This window comes from Ipomoea triloba, chromosome 2 (assembly GCF_003576645.1).
Source record: "Ipomoea triloba cultivar NCNSP0323 chromosome 2, ASM357664v1".
Classification (NCBI taxonomy): domain Eukaryota; kingdom Viridiplantae; phylum Streptophyta; class Magnoliopsida; order Solanales; family Convolvulaceae; genus Ipomoea; species Ipomoea triloba.
In genome coordinates this window covers 1,411,200-1,427,041 of record NC_044917.1, presented here as the reverse complement: position 1 = coordinate 1,427,041, position 15,842 = coordinate 1,411,200, and the positions used below count along the sequence as shown (strand labels likewise).

The following is a 15,842-nucleotide window of genomic DNA, read 5'->3' as shown; positions in this document are numbered from 1 at the left end:
GGACCAATTTGAGAGATTCAGAGAATGAGCACTAAGGACGCAAAAGATGCAACATAAAGTAACAGTAACTGGTTTCACATTTTCAGAATATATACAATCATATACGTTGCTAGTATGTATGTATGTACAACTGTTTGTGTGTAACTTAATGCAAGGAACCATTATCCTGGTTCAGATGCTGGTTTATTGTCCTGAACCAAACTGTACAATTTTTCATCAACTAAGAGTCAATGCTTGAAAAGAGCACAGGCATATGGTGCAAAAGAAGTTCAAGAATCAAAAGGACTCGTGCTAATCTGGGGTGGAAGCTTGGCATAGAGTTCTTTAAGGGCGTTGTACAATGGTTCGGCGGCTCTAGGTCGTTCCACCGTCCCAAGAAGGATGTCGGCGGTGGTAAGGTATGGATCGCCATAGAAGCGAAGATTAGTATCCATTCTTGTTGCAACGAAGTTTCCCTCGAGTGAGACTCCAACAAATGCACCTACAGCATTTACAAAAACAAAAACAGTCAATAACTTTAACACCCTTTATACTAGTACAAACTAGTCGAGAACTTCAATAAATTAATTGGGTCTATCAATGGCCAGAGGTTCCTTTTTATCTAACCAACTCAAAGTTTTTGCATTGTTATACAAGTTACCGGGAGATTTTTGTGAATACTGAAATGCAAGATAGGCTAAGATAATGTGTGTGTGTTTACCTTTACTACAACTGTAAGTATAGCACATCCCAGAACCCTTGTCTCCAGCACGCATATCTGCCTCCACAACCCTCCCAACTGGACCTGCTGCGACACTGCAGCCAGCACCAAGAGAAAAGTGCATACGACTACAAAATGTCTTCACAGCTTTAACGTCATGTAGCACAATTAATAAGTCCATGAGCTCACCTCCAACCTATAGAATAAGAAGGAAGAAGAAAAAGATCAAACCTCAACAAACAGCTCACACATGACAGCAGGATTTATCCAAGTAAACAACATTTGAACACGTAATATACCTGTGCACCCCACCCAAGACCAATTGAGACTATTGCTGATGGTGCAGACCACGATCCATCTGATTTTCGGGCAACTACCAGCCCAGTCCCAAGTTTGTAAGTAAGAAGAGCACCAACTTTGGCAACAGTCAATATTGCTAGACCTCTGGCTCCTTTCAGAACAGCTGCAGGTATGGACCTCTCAGGGTTCAACCGAGCAACCTGCTCTTGTCAAGAATTACAGGGTATTAAGCTAATTAGTACTCTCTGTATTTGGAAAGAAAGTTCATTGCCTTATATATAGACCAATAAATAAAGTCCCCATTCTATATTACATTAAGATTCATCCAGGAGAGAATTCGAAGAGAAAAGTAGACAGCCTCAATAATATAAAGCTATTACCATTATTCTTGCAAACTTTTTTCATTAAATGAATAAGAAATATTTATCCATAAACCCAAAAAAAAAAAAAAAAAAAGAAGACCTAGTTAAGAATCAAGACCTGAGCATAACTCCTCAATGAATTAGATGCCTTGTATATCTCATACTCCATGGAGAAACCCACTGGAAGATTTAGCCAGGCTCTTGAGCTAGTCCAGTCCATGACATCATGCTTTGCGACCTGCATAGCATTGCTGATGGTATGGATAAGTACACCTTGCAGTGGATCAAGCCTCTCATAACAGGTGTCACAAACCCGTTGTGGGTTTCTATCCCTAAACTTTACAGGTAATAAGCATCTTCCTTTTGAACAAGCTCTACAAAATATTCCTCCACAAAACCGACAATGATGTCTTCCGCGAGTTATAGCAGTGAAGGGGGCAGTGCACTGCATGCAAACAGTAGTTGAACTGTCTTTAAGCCACTCTGGAGGTTCAGCTTCCAACACTTCCTTGTAAGCAGTATAGTCAAATGCATTTGGCTCCATGAGAGGAGGAGCACTGGGTATGTATACAGAGGAGTGCAAGAATGTTTCTCCATTCTTTCCAGATCCAAGAAATGAAACATTTGAACTAGGCATTTGAGAGACTACATTACCAACTGCATCTTTCTTACGTCCTGTAATGATGGCAAACATCCCACTCAACACATTTCTCAAGTTAACCTCAGGAGGACCACCCTGTGACTCATAGCTATACTGATCATCACTGGAATCATATCCTCCATCTTCTAAATCAGACTCTAGTGATGGGTATGAATAACAATAGTCATTTTTCTTGAGGTTTGGGTTATCTGGCAATGCCCAGGAAGCATCATCATAGTCTTTGACGGCATGAAATTTTCCATTCTGCTTTTCTACATTGGAAATCGATGAATATGAAACTCTACCTTCTGCTGAAACCATATCCATTACAGACAGCTAAAACCCAAATCACCAAGAGTGTAATCTGTCCTACAAAACAAATACACCATTCACTATACCTTGGAAAAAGAAGCCAACAAAAGGTTCAAGACATTTTGTCTTACTTCTTACTTTTCCAAAGAACCATGTGCCAAATGGCAATATAAGATTGTACACTGCTCCCCAGCCCTTAAGGAAAGGAAAGCAATCAGTGTCAAAAAAAATGACAATTTTCCAGCTGACAATGGAACATTAAGCTAAATTTATAATTTTAGATTGCTGCACTAAGAAAACAAACCCTAAGAAAATTTAGGAATTCTGATGAAAATTTAAAACATGTTCCTCTAACATCAACCACAATATGGATTAAAATCATTAATAATCTCAATCACAATAAGCTGAAGGCGCCCAAACACCCTTCCCCCTGGGAGAAAACATGAAATTTTTAGCAGCAAATAAGCCCAAAGCCTCAAACCTTCAATTCCCCTTTGTACACATGCATGATGCTGTTTTCTAGTCGGAGTAAATATTAAGTCATGAAATACGATATTTGAATGTTCAGAAGTCAATCAACAAGTGCCAATTAACTAAAATGTATATGGAGCCCTAATAGGTGAAAAATTGAAGCTTTAGTATGAAGTTAGAAAGCTTCGGCCGACTAAATTATTCAAACTATCATCTAACCCAACAGAGTTTTCCTTTCGGCGAATCCTTGTTACACCTAACCGCGGAGGAAGACATACCAGAAGAGCGCAAATGTAAAAGCAAAACAGAAATCAATAAATAGAAAATTCACAGCAAAATAAAGACAAAAACCTGTTTTCCTGTCAATATGGAGCTTGATTTGGCTGTCGGGCAGCACGAGGAAGATGAAATTGAATGATGGAGTGTTTAGGGATTTTGTTTTCTTGATGGAGAAAAAAAAACTGTTTGTATTTCTTCGCTTCAGCCTTCAGCTTCACAAAAACTTGCAAGATTACCCCTGTTTCGGGGCTAATTCCGGATTTTAAAAAATACTTTTAAATATACACGTAATCTTATGTATAACGTCTGTACATTTTGGTAAATCAAATGTGCCAATAAAAAAATAAAGTCAAGATTATTATTATTATTATTTTTTTTTTAAAAAAAACCCGGTTGGTTTAAATATGAATCATCGAAGCCACGATAATGCAATTAAGCAAGGAGACGTTATGGCCGGAGACAAAGAATTTCTTCATCTTATCTTCGTATATCCTTAGTTTCATTTAACTCAATTTAATACGATGTAAGATTATGTTATCTTAAACATTATCTTATTTATTTATTCTGGATGGTTTGATTAGAAAAAATTTGCTTACGAATAAATATATTGCTAGAAATAATTGCTTTAGATTTCTATAGTACCATTACATTATGAGGTCCTTGTTATGCTAAAGGCTTTGCACAAAGCCTTTCATCAATCACTACAGAAATACTGGCATTACCTAATCCAAGGTAGTTTATCAGAAACTAAAGAGACCTTTTCTCATTACAAAACCATACAAAAGAAAGCAAACTGTTTGAACATCAAATCCGAAGTTTCTTTCCCGGGTGCGAGTCATCCTCGTTGATATCCCCTTTCTCCTCCATCTTCTTTCTGGATAGGATTTTGTTGATCTTATGGAGCTCATTAGTGAGTTTCTGGTCTTTGTTTTGCTTTCTTGTCTTCCTCCCGTCTTGCATCTTCACACCAAACTGGAATGCAGCTTTCGGCATTGCTTCCTTTTGTTCGTTGTACGTTGCCCACTCCTCTTCGGTCTCAAAGTCCCACCGATGAAGTCGGCCTTTTGCCTGTAGAAAATATAGCAATTAGAGAGAGCAATTGTACCTTTCAAAATATATGTGCAGTGAATGCCTATTTCGAATGAGAAGATAACGTCTGGTATCTATAACTTTACAACTACTCTATTCATAAGAAATCACTTACACGTCCGCCCATATCCATCTTTGACAAATCAGCTTCATCATCACTGTCAACAATCTCACGATTGTACTCTTGGTAACCAGGATAGCACTCAGAATAGCTCTCAGATACAAAATTGGGATCCTTCTCCCGAGCATCTCTCTCTCTCAATTGTTGAAGCCTCTGATCATCTCTCTTAAACACTGACCCTAAGCCTCTATCCTTTTCTTCTTGTGTCATAAAACGCGGGTCTTGCTGAATGTTTAAACCAGTTTGCATATCATAAGTCTGTATGTCTTGCTGGAGGTATTGATCAGGGTAGGCCACTTGCTCAGCATATTGGTAATCCTGCCACTCTGGTGGGTACACACCAGCCATGGCCTGTGCTTGAACAGCATCATACCCATTCTGACCCAGATAGACACAGCTATTAATGGTAAAATAAAAGAAATGTATGTAAAGAGTACAACTAGAAGAAATTTCAAGGCAGAAATACGAGCAAATATGGAGTTATCACTGGTCAAGCTCACCACTTGTTGCCATCCATGAGGTGGCTCAGATGATGGAATTGAGGCATAGGCAGATTCACTGAAATATGAAGGTCTTTCTTTATTTCGAGGGGATTCTTCCATATCCTCCGATATAGGGCTTTGGTTTGGATCTACAGTGGGAACAGAATAGTCAACTCCATCCCCAACAAATATATCATCTTCTTCAGCTCTAGCAACAGTTGGGCCCTGTTTCTCTCTTGATTCATTATGATTCTTTTTAGAAGATGCGGGAGCAGGTAGTACAGTTGCTTTGTCATGATGATTCTTCATTGCATCAGATTTTGTTATATTCTCATCTTCATAACCATTGGGAAAGCCTGAAACCTTACCTAAAAGGTAGAACATATTGATAGAACAAAAAAAAACACAATCATATTAATTGCATGAATTACTCCAGAACCCATGAATTGATTTCACACAGGCAGAACCCTAACAGAAAATAGAAAAGATTCGAGTTAAACAGAACTGAGAGAAACCATCTATATGGGCCTTATCCATTTTCCTATGTGTTTTATTGCACTAATTACTCATGGGGAGAACAACCCAAATTTCAGTTCAGATTTTATAGAAATTCGGATATCCAGCCAAAGAAAAAAAAAATCATTTCAGATTTTGGATGCCCAAACATAACTGAGTGAATACACACACACACACACACACAGAAATTCCCCGCCCAACCCAACTTGACGCCTACCCCTAAGGTCCACTAATTTAAGCAAAGCATCAAATCATGTGAAAGAAATAGAACAAGGGAACATGGTTTTTCCTTTTGGGAAACTCAAATAGAAGTTTTAGAAAGAAATTTAAGAATTAATGAAATGCATAATTCAATCACCTTTTCCATCTTTTTCTTTCTTCTTCTTCTTGAGAACTTTCCCAGATGATCCAAGACGGAGATATGACATAATTTTAGCTATCCTATCTAAGACAGAGCCATCAACACTGACAGTAACCATTTCCTGAAAAAGAACAACTAACAAGAGCAAATAAGATAAAAGAAGGTCATGTAATTGGTGGAAAGTATAAAAGATAATGGAAAAAAGAAACACCTCGGGGACAGGACAGTCAGCTTTACTCCTGTGGACAGTCGTGGGAATATCATGGGAAAATCCATTTTCCTGCAAAAACATGAAGAACAGATTGATATATGACGAAGAAAGTCATAGCTGTAGCAAGAACGGAAATTTACCATGTTAAAAATAAAAGCCATCCTCCCAGGAAGGAACATTTCATTGGTCTTTACAACAGTCGGTGGCTTGACTATCCACTTGTAAACTGACTGCAAGCCAAGATCAGATAAAAATCAATCACTTGAGGAACGAGTAAACTAATAAGTAATAACAATAAAGATACTTAAGAATTCAAATTCAAATCTTTAATAAACTAGTGCACCTTTGCAGTGGCAGTGCGGAAAGCAAGTGTTTGATCTTCCTTTGATGCTCTGTAAACAGAAGGGAAAAGGTAAGCAAAACTTATAATCCAGAGGTAAATAGTAATGTGACATTTTAATCAGTGCTGTATAGTTACTGAAGCAATTAAATAGAATGAACAAAGAGAGAGAGAACAGAAAGAGTATCAAACTTCTGCGTGATAAACCGAGTCATTACCTAGATTTTCCATCAGAATCATCTCCAACATCTGGCTTCTTATCTATTTCACTTCTCACTTTATGAAGCAAAGCATAATCCAATCCTTTAACCAAGTGCGTGTGTTCCACATCACCTGATGGCATAATCCATCAAAGAAGGAAAGTCAGCTTATCTAATCTTGATTTATTTTTGTCCAACAGTACAGGCAAAATAACCCATTTGCATTTTTCCATTCCTATCAATAATCACGAGGTCTCATCCTCCTGCCATTCTTGTTCTAGGTGTGTTAATTATCTTGCTTCTTATATTCATTGGGACACCAGACAAACCATACAACTGGATGATGTAGCCAATATATTTAGTAGCAGTTTACTGCTAAGAGCAAGAAAAAGAATCAAATATAGCCAAGTAAACCAACCTCCGAGATACTTGCTCTTCTCAATAGATAACTTGTGAGCATCAGCACTGCAGACATTGAAAAATTTTAAAGCTCAAAGTCAATCACATTGAAGAAATTCATGCACTCATACATAGAATAAAAGTATAATTAAATACTTTTTATTAATAAATCAAAAGTTTAAGATTCCCAGCATTTTTTAGCACAAAAAATCTTCACATTTTTAGCTCCTGTGAATTATTTTCCCAAGATACTGACAATAAACTAGATGGGAGAATAAAGAGGTTGTGGAGTCTCACCCGATATCCGAACCGGGAGGACGAACGCTATGATAGGCACCAGACTCCACGTAATCTGGATTTTGATCCTCCCTCCTCTCTTTGGCTCTGTCTCTGTACTTGGGTTGCTCTGGTTCTTCTGCTTTCTCCTCTCTGAATAATCCATTCATTCATTACACGCAAACAACTCATAACCATAAATCCCTAATTTTTACTTTCTCAACAGCAACAAAATTATCCAAAAAACCAAGCACGGAGCTACAAGAGGGCTACAAATTTCCCAATCAAAACACCTAAACTTTTAACAAATTTCAACAGCAGAAATCAAATGTGTACGAAACGTACTTGTTGCGACGAATTATCTTCTCTTTGTGATTTCGCTTCGAGGTTGTCATCTTCGAAACAGTCTCGACGAATCACCAGTGCGGCTGATTTCAGACGAAAAAAAAAAATTACCAGATTAAATTAACCACTCTGGACAAAAGCTACATAGCAGAGTTCGAAGCTCGCTCGTCCGCTCACCGGTTCCCGAACGATGGAAGATAGTTGTAAGGACGAACGGCGCGGATCGTGGGCGTTGATGGATATGGGCCAAATTCGATGGTGTGGACCTCTTTTCAAAGGCTGAAGAAATGAGCCCGCTCAGCCCAATTACCATTTTTTCTCAAATTATTTTTGAATATTCACAATTTAGTTTTTAAAAATTTACAATATATACTATTAATAAAAACAATATCCTCAGTTTTAACTTCCCGCCCAAAACACTCATATACTATTATGGTTTGCGTAATATTGAAAAATACGGTAATACAATTCCTATTCGTAATACAATTGTAAATTAAAATAGAATTTCTAATAAAATATATATTTTTTCCTACATTCCTATTCGTAATACAATTTTAGATTACAATTACTAATTGTAATAATACAGTATATATATTTCCCTGCAATGCAATCTATAATATTAATAAAAACAATATTCTCAGTTTTAACTTTCCGTCTAAAATACTCCTATACTATTATGGTTTTGCGTAGTATTGGAAAATATGGTAATACAATTCATATTCGTAATACAATTGTAAATTAAAATATAATTCATAATAAAATATATATTCTTTCCTACGTTCCTATTCGTAATACAATTCTAGATTAAAATTATTTATCGTAATAATACAGTATATATATTTACCTGCAATGCAATCTATCTATATCTATATTATCTATATTATACATAAAAACAAAATCATCACTTTAAACTTCCCTCCCAAAAGAGTCTTACAATATTTAGGATGCGATTATTTCCTATTTTCCTATTCGTTGTACAATTCTATATTACAATTCCTATCATACTACAATTATATCGTAATAAGAGTACTAAATATAAAAACTAAATCTTCACTTTAAGCTTCCCGCCCAAAACAGTCCTACAATATTTAGGATGCGATTATTTCCTATTTTCATATTCGTTGTACAATTCTACATTACAATTCCTATCATACTACAATTCTATCGTAATAAGATTACTATATATAAAAAACTATTGAGGAGGAAGAAAAAACTAAATGCGATACAGTGAACATGAATATACTTAAGTTATAAAAGTATAATTTCACATATATTAGTGTAATTGACTATTAATAATTGTCTAATCATTATTATGATAATTAAACTAGACATTGGTCGTTGAATTTATTTTTATACTAATTATAATTATAATTATAATTAAATTATTTCTAATTTTTCCCATATTTATTTTAGTAATAATATAATTACATAAGTCATATTACATATTGATATTTTTAAGATAATTGTAGACAAGCAAGTCATATATTATCAATTAATTGAGTAATACTTTTGCACTAATCTTATAATCAAATAAATGTACATGTTCAACATCAGAAAACATAATCGGTCCAACAAATTTCATCAATTGAACATCAGAAAACATAATCGGTCCAACAAATTTCATCAATTGCTCTATATAATATTTGATGTTATAATTTATATTCATCAATTGCTCTATATAATATTTGATGTTATAATTTATATAATTGTATATCGATCCAAATATTCTTAAAATATTATAGCAAATCCATTCCGTGCGTTTTTAAATAATTTTATCTTTATTTTTATTATCTAAATATATAATAAAAAATTTATTTGTACATCGCACGGGTAATTGGACAATTATTTGCTTAAATTCGAGTGAGGAAAACATCAGAAAACATAATCGGTCCAACAAATTTCATCAATTGCTCTATATAATATTTGATGTTATAATTTATATAATTGTATATCGATCCAAATATTCTTAAAATATTATAGCAAATCCATTCCGTGCAACGCACGGGCGAAAATACTAGTTTATATATGTTCACAATTTACCTTTTAAGCATTTAAAATTTGTATACTATGAACACACAATATTAACATACTGACAGAGTAATCAGGGTACCCGACCCGGAACCACTAGCACAACCCGGAACCACTGGCAGGATAGTTGTCGTTCAAAGATACCTCACTCCTCAGCATCAATGCTCAACGGTCCAACTCCTCAGCATTGATGACCAACGTTCAGCTCCTCAATGTTGATGACCAACGTTCAGTCAGCATTGATGACCAACGTTCAGCTCCTCAGCATTGATGTCCAACGTTTGATGACCAACGTTCAGCTCCTCAGCATTGATGTCCAACGTTCACTCCTCAGCAGTGATGACCATCGTTCAGCTCCTCAACATTAATGCTCCATTACTGAGCTCCATCGTTCAGCTCCTCAACATTAATGCTCCATTACTGAGCTGAACAAGATAAAAGGCTCACAAAACACTTGTAGAGGGAGGACACTTCTTACTAGACAATACATACTGAACTCTCTTGTACACTGAGCACTACTCTCAATACTGTATTCAAACATTCAAATACTCAAATAATATACCGGTAAACACATTATTACCGTCATTGGTGCTTTCATTGAGAGCCGAGATCAGATCTCAGGCTAAATTTACAAAAATCTCAAACCACTCAGTCCATCTCATCACTATCAATGGCATTCGGATCCAGCAGCTTGCATACCCCTCGTCAGTTGAACAAGGGTCACCCCTCAGGCGATCTTCGTGAGCAGCTCAATAGTAACCGCGGTGGTGACCTTCGTAGCCAGCTCAACGACAATCACCAGCGCAGAGAAGGTGACCTCCGTAGCCAACTCAACAATAACCATGGTGATGGCCACACTCCATGCCCAGCGACTGCTGCTCCCCACCCGGCGACTGCTGCTCCCCACCCAGCGATTGCTGCTCCCACCCAGGCGGTGGACCTTCAGGCAGCAGCGCAGGTCATCCAACAGGCGGCGGCGACAATGGCCTAGCTAGTCGCAGGAATGCAAGGCCAGACTCTACCGCCACCACCCCCTCTGGAGGAGGAAGTGCAATCTCCAAGGCGAGACAGAACTCAACGACAGGAAGGCGGACCTCAGCCAATTTCCAGATCTGCTCAAGAACGGCCGATGGCTTCTAGATCTGTCCGAGATCGGCTGGGGGTACAAGGATCCTCCAATAGAGGTCCCCATCAACAAGCAAGCAAAGCAATAATCAAGCGACCGCCCAGAGAAAGGATGGGCGAATCTGGTGGACTGGCTTCGCGTCACTCCACTAGACATAGAACAACACAAGAAGACCTAGTTGAAAGACTCCAAAGGCAGATAGACGACTTGGAGAAGAAAGTAGAAGCAAGAGAACACTCACCAGAACCTAAAGTAAGAATGGCTGCTCCATTCTCTCCTGACATAATGGAAGTTCCTCTTCCAAAAGACTTTCGACTACCCACCATCAAGGCCTACACTAGCACTTCGGATCCACGTACCCATATGACAAGATACAAGGCAGCCATGGTCATGATTGGGGCAAGCGATGCCATCATGTGCAGAGCATTCTTGTCCACTTTGGACGGAACAGCTCAAGATTGGTTTAACACAATCCTGGACGGATCAATTCAAACTTTTGCAGAGCTATCCAAGAGTTTCTTGTCCTATTTCTCAGGAAGTATACAACATAAGAAACCATTCTCACATCTCGGCGGGGTAAAGCAGGATAAGGGGGAAAGCCTGCGAGACTTCTTAAGCAAATGGAAAAAAGAAGTCAACAGCGTATATGACTTCGACTCGAAGGCAACAATTCTCACCTTCATCCAAGCACTAAGGTCAGGCGATTTCCACAAACAACTGAACACCCACCACCCACGCTCTTATGAGGAACTCATGAGAACGGCCAACCGGTACGCAGACGCAGAGGAGGCTGACAGGAGAAAAAAGGATGATGAGGAAGGACGAAAGAGTGGGCGACCTGATAAAGCTGGTCCGCCCAGCCAGGCACCACGACCAAACCAACCACCCTCAACGAAGGGAAGAGATGAGTGACCTCGTCTCGCCTCACCGCGGCACTTAACACCGCTTACTCANGAATGCAAGGCCAGACTCTACCGCCACCACCCCCTCTGGAGGAGGAAGTGCAATCTCCAAGGCGAGACAGAACTCAACGACAGGAAGGCGGACCTCAGCCAATTTCCAGATCTGCTCAAGAACGGCCGATGGCTTCTAGATCTGTCCGAGATCGGCTGGGGGTACAAGGATCCTCCAATAGAGGTCCCCATCAACAAGCAAGCAAAGCAATAATCAAGCGACCGCCCAGAGAAAGGATGGGCGAATCTGGTGGACTGGCTTCGCGTCACTCCACTAGACATAGAACAACACAAGAAGACCTAGTTGAAAGACTCCAAAGGCAGATAGACGACTTGGAGAAGAAAGTAGAAGCAAGAGAACACTCACCAGAACCTAAAGTAAGAATGGCTGCTCCATTCTCTCCTGACATAATGGAAGTTCCTCTTCCAAAAGACTTTCGACTACCCACCATCAAGGCCTACACTAGCACTTCGGATCCACGTACCCATATGACAAGATACAAGGCAGCCATGGTCATGATTGGGGCAAGCGATGCCATCATGTGCAGAGCATTCTTGTCCACTTTGGACGGAACAGCTCAAGATTGGTTTAACACAATCCTGGACGGATCAATTCAAACTTTTGCAGAGCTATCCAAGAGTTTCTTGTCCTATTTCTCAGGAAGTATACAACATAAGAAACCATTCTCACATCTCGGCGGGGTAAAGCAGGATAAGGGGGAAAGCCTGCGAGACTTCTTANCCATGGTCATGATTGGGGCAAGCGATGCCATCATGTGCAGAGCATTCTTGTCCACTTTGGACGGAACAGCTCAAGATTGGTTTAACACAATCCTGGACGGATCAATTCAAACTTTTGCAGAGCTATCCAAGAGTTTCTTGTCCTATTTCTCAGGAAGTATACAACATAAGAAACCATTCTCACATCTCGGCGGGGTAAAGCAGGATAAGGGGGAAAGCCTGCGAGACTTCTTAAGCAAATGGAAAAAAGAAGTCAACAGCGTATATGACTTCGACTCGAAGGCAACAATTCTCACCTTCATCCAAGCACTAAGGTCAGGCGATTTCCACAAACAACTGAACACCCACCACCCACGCTCTTATGAGGAACTCATGAGAACGGCCAACCGGTACGCAGACGCAGAGGAGGCTGACAGGAGAAAAAAGGATGATGAGGAAGGACGAAAGAGTGGGCGACCTGATAAAGCTGGTCCGCCCAGCCAGGCACCACGACCAAACCAACCACCCTCAACGAAGGGAAGAGATGAGTGACCTCGTCTCGCCTCACCGCGGCACTTAACACCGCTTACTCACCCGATTAGCGTGATTCTAAGTCACGCTGAGGAAATGGGAATGGTGCATTTTCCCTAAGAGTGTATGGCAGTTTCTACGGGCGAGGACCAAACTAAGTACTGTCGGTTCCACCGGCAGGTTGGACATGATACTGACGAGTGTCATACTTTAAAAGGACAAATAGAGGAACTGGTGCAGAGAGGATATTTTACCCAATTCGTCGAGTATCCGGGACAGTACCAGCATCAACAAAGCCTACCCGACAATGTGTGGCGAAAGGAAGAAGATCCTGAGCCTTCAGCTTCCAACACCAAGAAGAGGAGGTGCGACCTGGGCGAGGAAGCAAGAAACAGTGAGCTAGAGGAAAAGTCCGCGCAACGCAAAAAACATGTAATTCGCTGATGGCCCGTCAAAAAACTCTCCAACTTGGCCGAGGTCAGTCCTCGGCCAATCTTGCGCTCAAAAAAAAAAAATCAGTCCTCGGCCAAGTTTTCGGTTAAGTTTGGCCGAGGTCAGTCCTCGTCAAAAATTAAAAAAAAAAACAAAACAAAACAAAAAACAAAACAAAATAATAATAATAATATAATTGGTCGAGGTCAGCCCTCGGCCAACACTTGGTCGAGGCCCGNAGGTCCCCATCAACAAGCAAGCAAAGCAATAATCAAGCGACCGCCCAGAGAAAGGATGGGCGAATCTGGTGGACTGGCTTCGCGTCACTCCACTAGACATAGAACAACACAAGAAGACCTAGTTGAAAGACTCCAAAGGCAGATAGACGACTTGGAGAAGAAAGTAGAAGCAAGAGAACACTCACCAGAACCTAAAGTAAGAATGGCTGCTCCATTCTCTCCTGACATAATGGAAGTTCCTCTTCCAAAAGACTTTCGACTACCCACCATCAAGGCCTACACTAGCACTTCGGATCCACGTACCCATATGACAAGATACAAGGCAGCCATGGTCATGATTGGGGCAAGCGATGCCATCATGTGCAGAGCATTCTTGTCCACTTTGGACGGAACAGCTCAAGATTGGTTTAACACAATCCTGGACGGATCAATTCAAACTTTTGCAGAGCTATCCAAGAGTTTCTTGTCCTATTTCTCAGGAAGTATACAACATAAGAAACCATTCTCACATCTCGGCGGGGTAAAGCAGGATAAGGGGGAAAGCCTGCGAGACTTCTTAAGCAAATGGAAAAAAGAAGTCAACAGCGTATATGACTTCGACTCGAAGGCAACAATTCTCACCTTCATCCAAGCACTAAGGTCAGGCGATTTCCACAAACAACTGAACACCCACCACCCACGCTCTTATGAGGAACTCATGAGAACGGCCAACCGGTACGCAGACGCAGAGGAGGCTGACAGGAGAAAAAAGGATGATGAGGAAGGACGAAAGAGTGGGCGACCTGATAAAGCTGGTCCGCCCAGCCAGGCACCACGACCAAACCAACCACCCTCAACGAAGGGAAGAGATGAGTGACCTCGTCTCGCCTCACCGCGGCACTTAACACCGCTTACTCACCCGATTAGCGTGATTCTAAGTCACGCTGAGGAAATGGGAATGGTGCATTTTCCCTAAGAGTGTATGGCAGTTTCTACGGGCGAGGACCAAACTAAGTACTGTCGGTTCCACCGGCAGGTTGGACATGATACTGACGAGTGTCATACTTTAAAAGGACAAATAGAGGAACTGGTGCAGAGAGGATATTTTACCCAATTCGTCGAGTATCCGGGACAGTACCAGCATCAACAAAGCCTACCCGACAATGTGTGGCGAAAGGAAGAAGATCCTGAGCCTTCAGCTTCCAACACCAAGAAGAGGAGGTGCGACCTGGGCGAGGAAGCAAGAAACAGTGAGCTAGAGGAAAAGTCCGCGCAACGCAAAAAACATGTAATTCGCTGATGGCCCGTCAAAAAACTCTCCAACTTGGCCGAGGTCAGTCCTCGGCCAATCTTGCGCTCAAAAAAAAAAAATCAGTCCTCGGCCAAGTTTTCGGTTAAGTTTGGCCGAGGTCAGTCCTCGTCAAAAATTAAAAAAAAAAACAAAACAAAACAAAAAACAAAACAAAATAATAATAATAATATAATTGGTCGAGGTCAGCCCTCGGCCAACACTTGGTCGAGGCCCGACCTCCGAGGTCAGCCCTCGGCCAACACTTGGTCGAGGCCCGACCTCGAAGGTCAGCCCTCGGCCAACACTTGGTCGAGGCCCGACCTCGACCAACACTTGGTTTGAAGTCGGCCACCTCATCAAGTGGCGCTGCTCCTCAAGCAGAGTCACCTCATCAAGTGGCGCTGCTCCTCAAGCAGCGTTACCTCATCAAGTAGCGCTACTACTCAAGCAGCGTCAAGCGCTGCGTCACTTCATCTAGTGCATCCGCCCTTTTCAAGTGGCGCTGCTCCTCAAGCAGAGTCACCTCATCAAGTGGGTGTCACCTCATGACCTCGGCCAGCGCCGAGGTCGTGACCTCATGACCTTGGCCAGCGCCGAGGTCATGACCTCGGGCACCGAGGTCCTGGACGTGACCTCGGCACGGAGGCCTGGCCTCATGCCTCGTGTGACCTCGGCCCAGCGCCGAGGTCGTGACCTCGGCCAACGACCTTGGCGCTGGGCGAGGTCCTGGACGTGACCTCGGTCACCGAGGTCATCATGACCTCGGCACGGAGGCCTGGCCTCGTGCCTCGTGCCGAGGATGCAAAAAAAAATTAAAAAAAAAATAAAAAAAAAATATATATATATATATACATACACAAAAAAAATTTTAAAAAAAAAAAAAAAAAAAAATATATATATATATATATATATACATACATACACAAACAAAAACAATTTTACGCTGGTCATTACTCCCAAACCACCTCAACCACTCTAGTTGGCAAGGGAGTGGGGGGACTAGTGACAGAGTAATCTGGGTACCCGACTCGGAACCACTAGCACAACCCGGAACCACTGGCAGGATAGTTGTCGTTCAAAGATACATCACTCCTCAGCATCAATGCTCAACGGTCCAACTCCTCAGCATTGATGACCAA

General features: G+C 40.9%; 2 protein-coding genes across 7 annotated transcripts; both read right to left on the bottom strand.

The window, feature by feature from the left end:
• Window positions 1-54: 54 nt before the first annotated feature.
• Window positions 55-3,297, bottom strand: LOC116010546. Of its 6 annotated transcripts, none has more exons than XM_031250009.1 (6): window positions 3,137-3,297; window positions 2,446-2,509; window positions 1,481-2,371; window positions 1,000-1,200; window positions 701-896; window positions 55-481 (listed from the first exon to the last, which is right to left on the bottom strand). In XM_031250009.1, the coding sequence occupies exons 3-6, from the start codon at window positions 2,327-2,329 to the stop codon at window positions 270-272; spliced, it is 1,458 nt and encodes a 485-aa protein (XP_031105869.1). In that variant the 5' UTR covers window positions 2,330-2,371; window positions 2,446-2,509; window positions 3,137-3,297; the 3' UTR covers window positions 55-269. The 6 variants fall into 6 exon arrangements, with proteins under 6 accessions (XP_031105869.1, XP_031105870.1, XP_031105864.1 ...); XM_031250010.1 differs by having other exon boundaries at window positions 1,481-2,366; XM_031250004.1 differs by having other exon boundaries at window positions 2,453-2,509.
• A 372-nt stretch (window positions 3,298-3,669) lies between these two features.
• On the bottom strand, window positions 3,670-7,605 carry LOC116011204 (suppressor of mec-8 and unc-52 protein homolog 2). Its single transcript, XM_031250735.1, has 11 exons — window positions 7,405-7,605; window positions 7,081-7,212; window positions 6,803-6,849; window positions 6,403-6,517; window positions 6,188-6,236; window positions 5,985-6,074; window positions 5,845-5,913; window positions 5,631-5,754; window positions 4,775-5,124; window positions 4,269-4,652; window positions 3,670-4,132 (listed from the first exon to the last, which is right to left on the bottom strand). The coding sequence occupies exons 1-11, from the start codon at window positions 7,452-7,454 to the stop codon at window positions 3,869-3,871; spliced, it is 1,674 nt and encodes a 557-aa protein (XP_031106595.1). The 5' UTR covers window positions 7,455-7,605; the 3' UTR covers window positions 3,670-3,868.
• Between the last annotated feature and the right edge of the window lie 8,237 nt (window positions 7,606-15,842).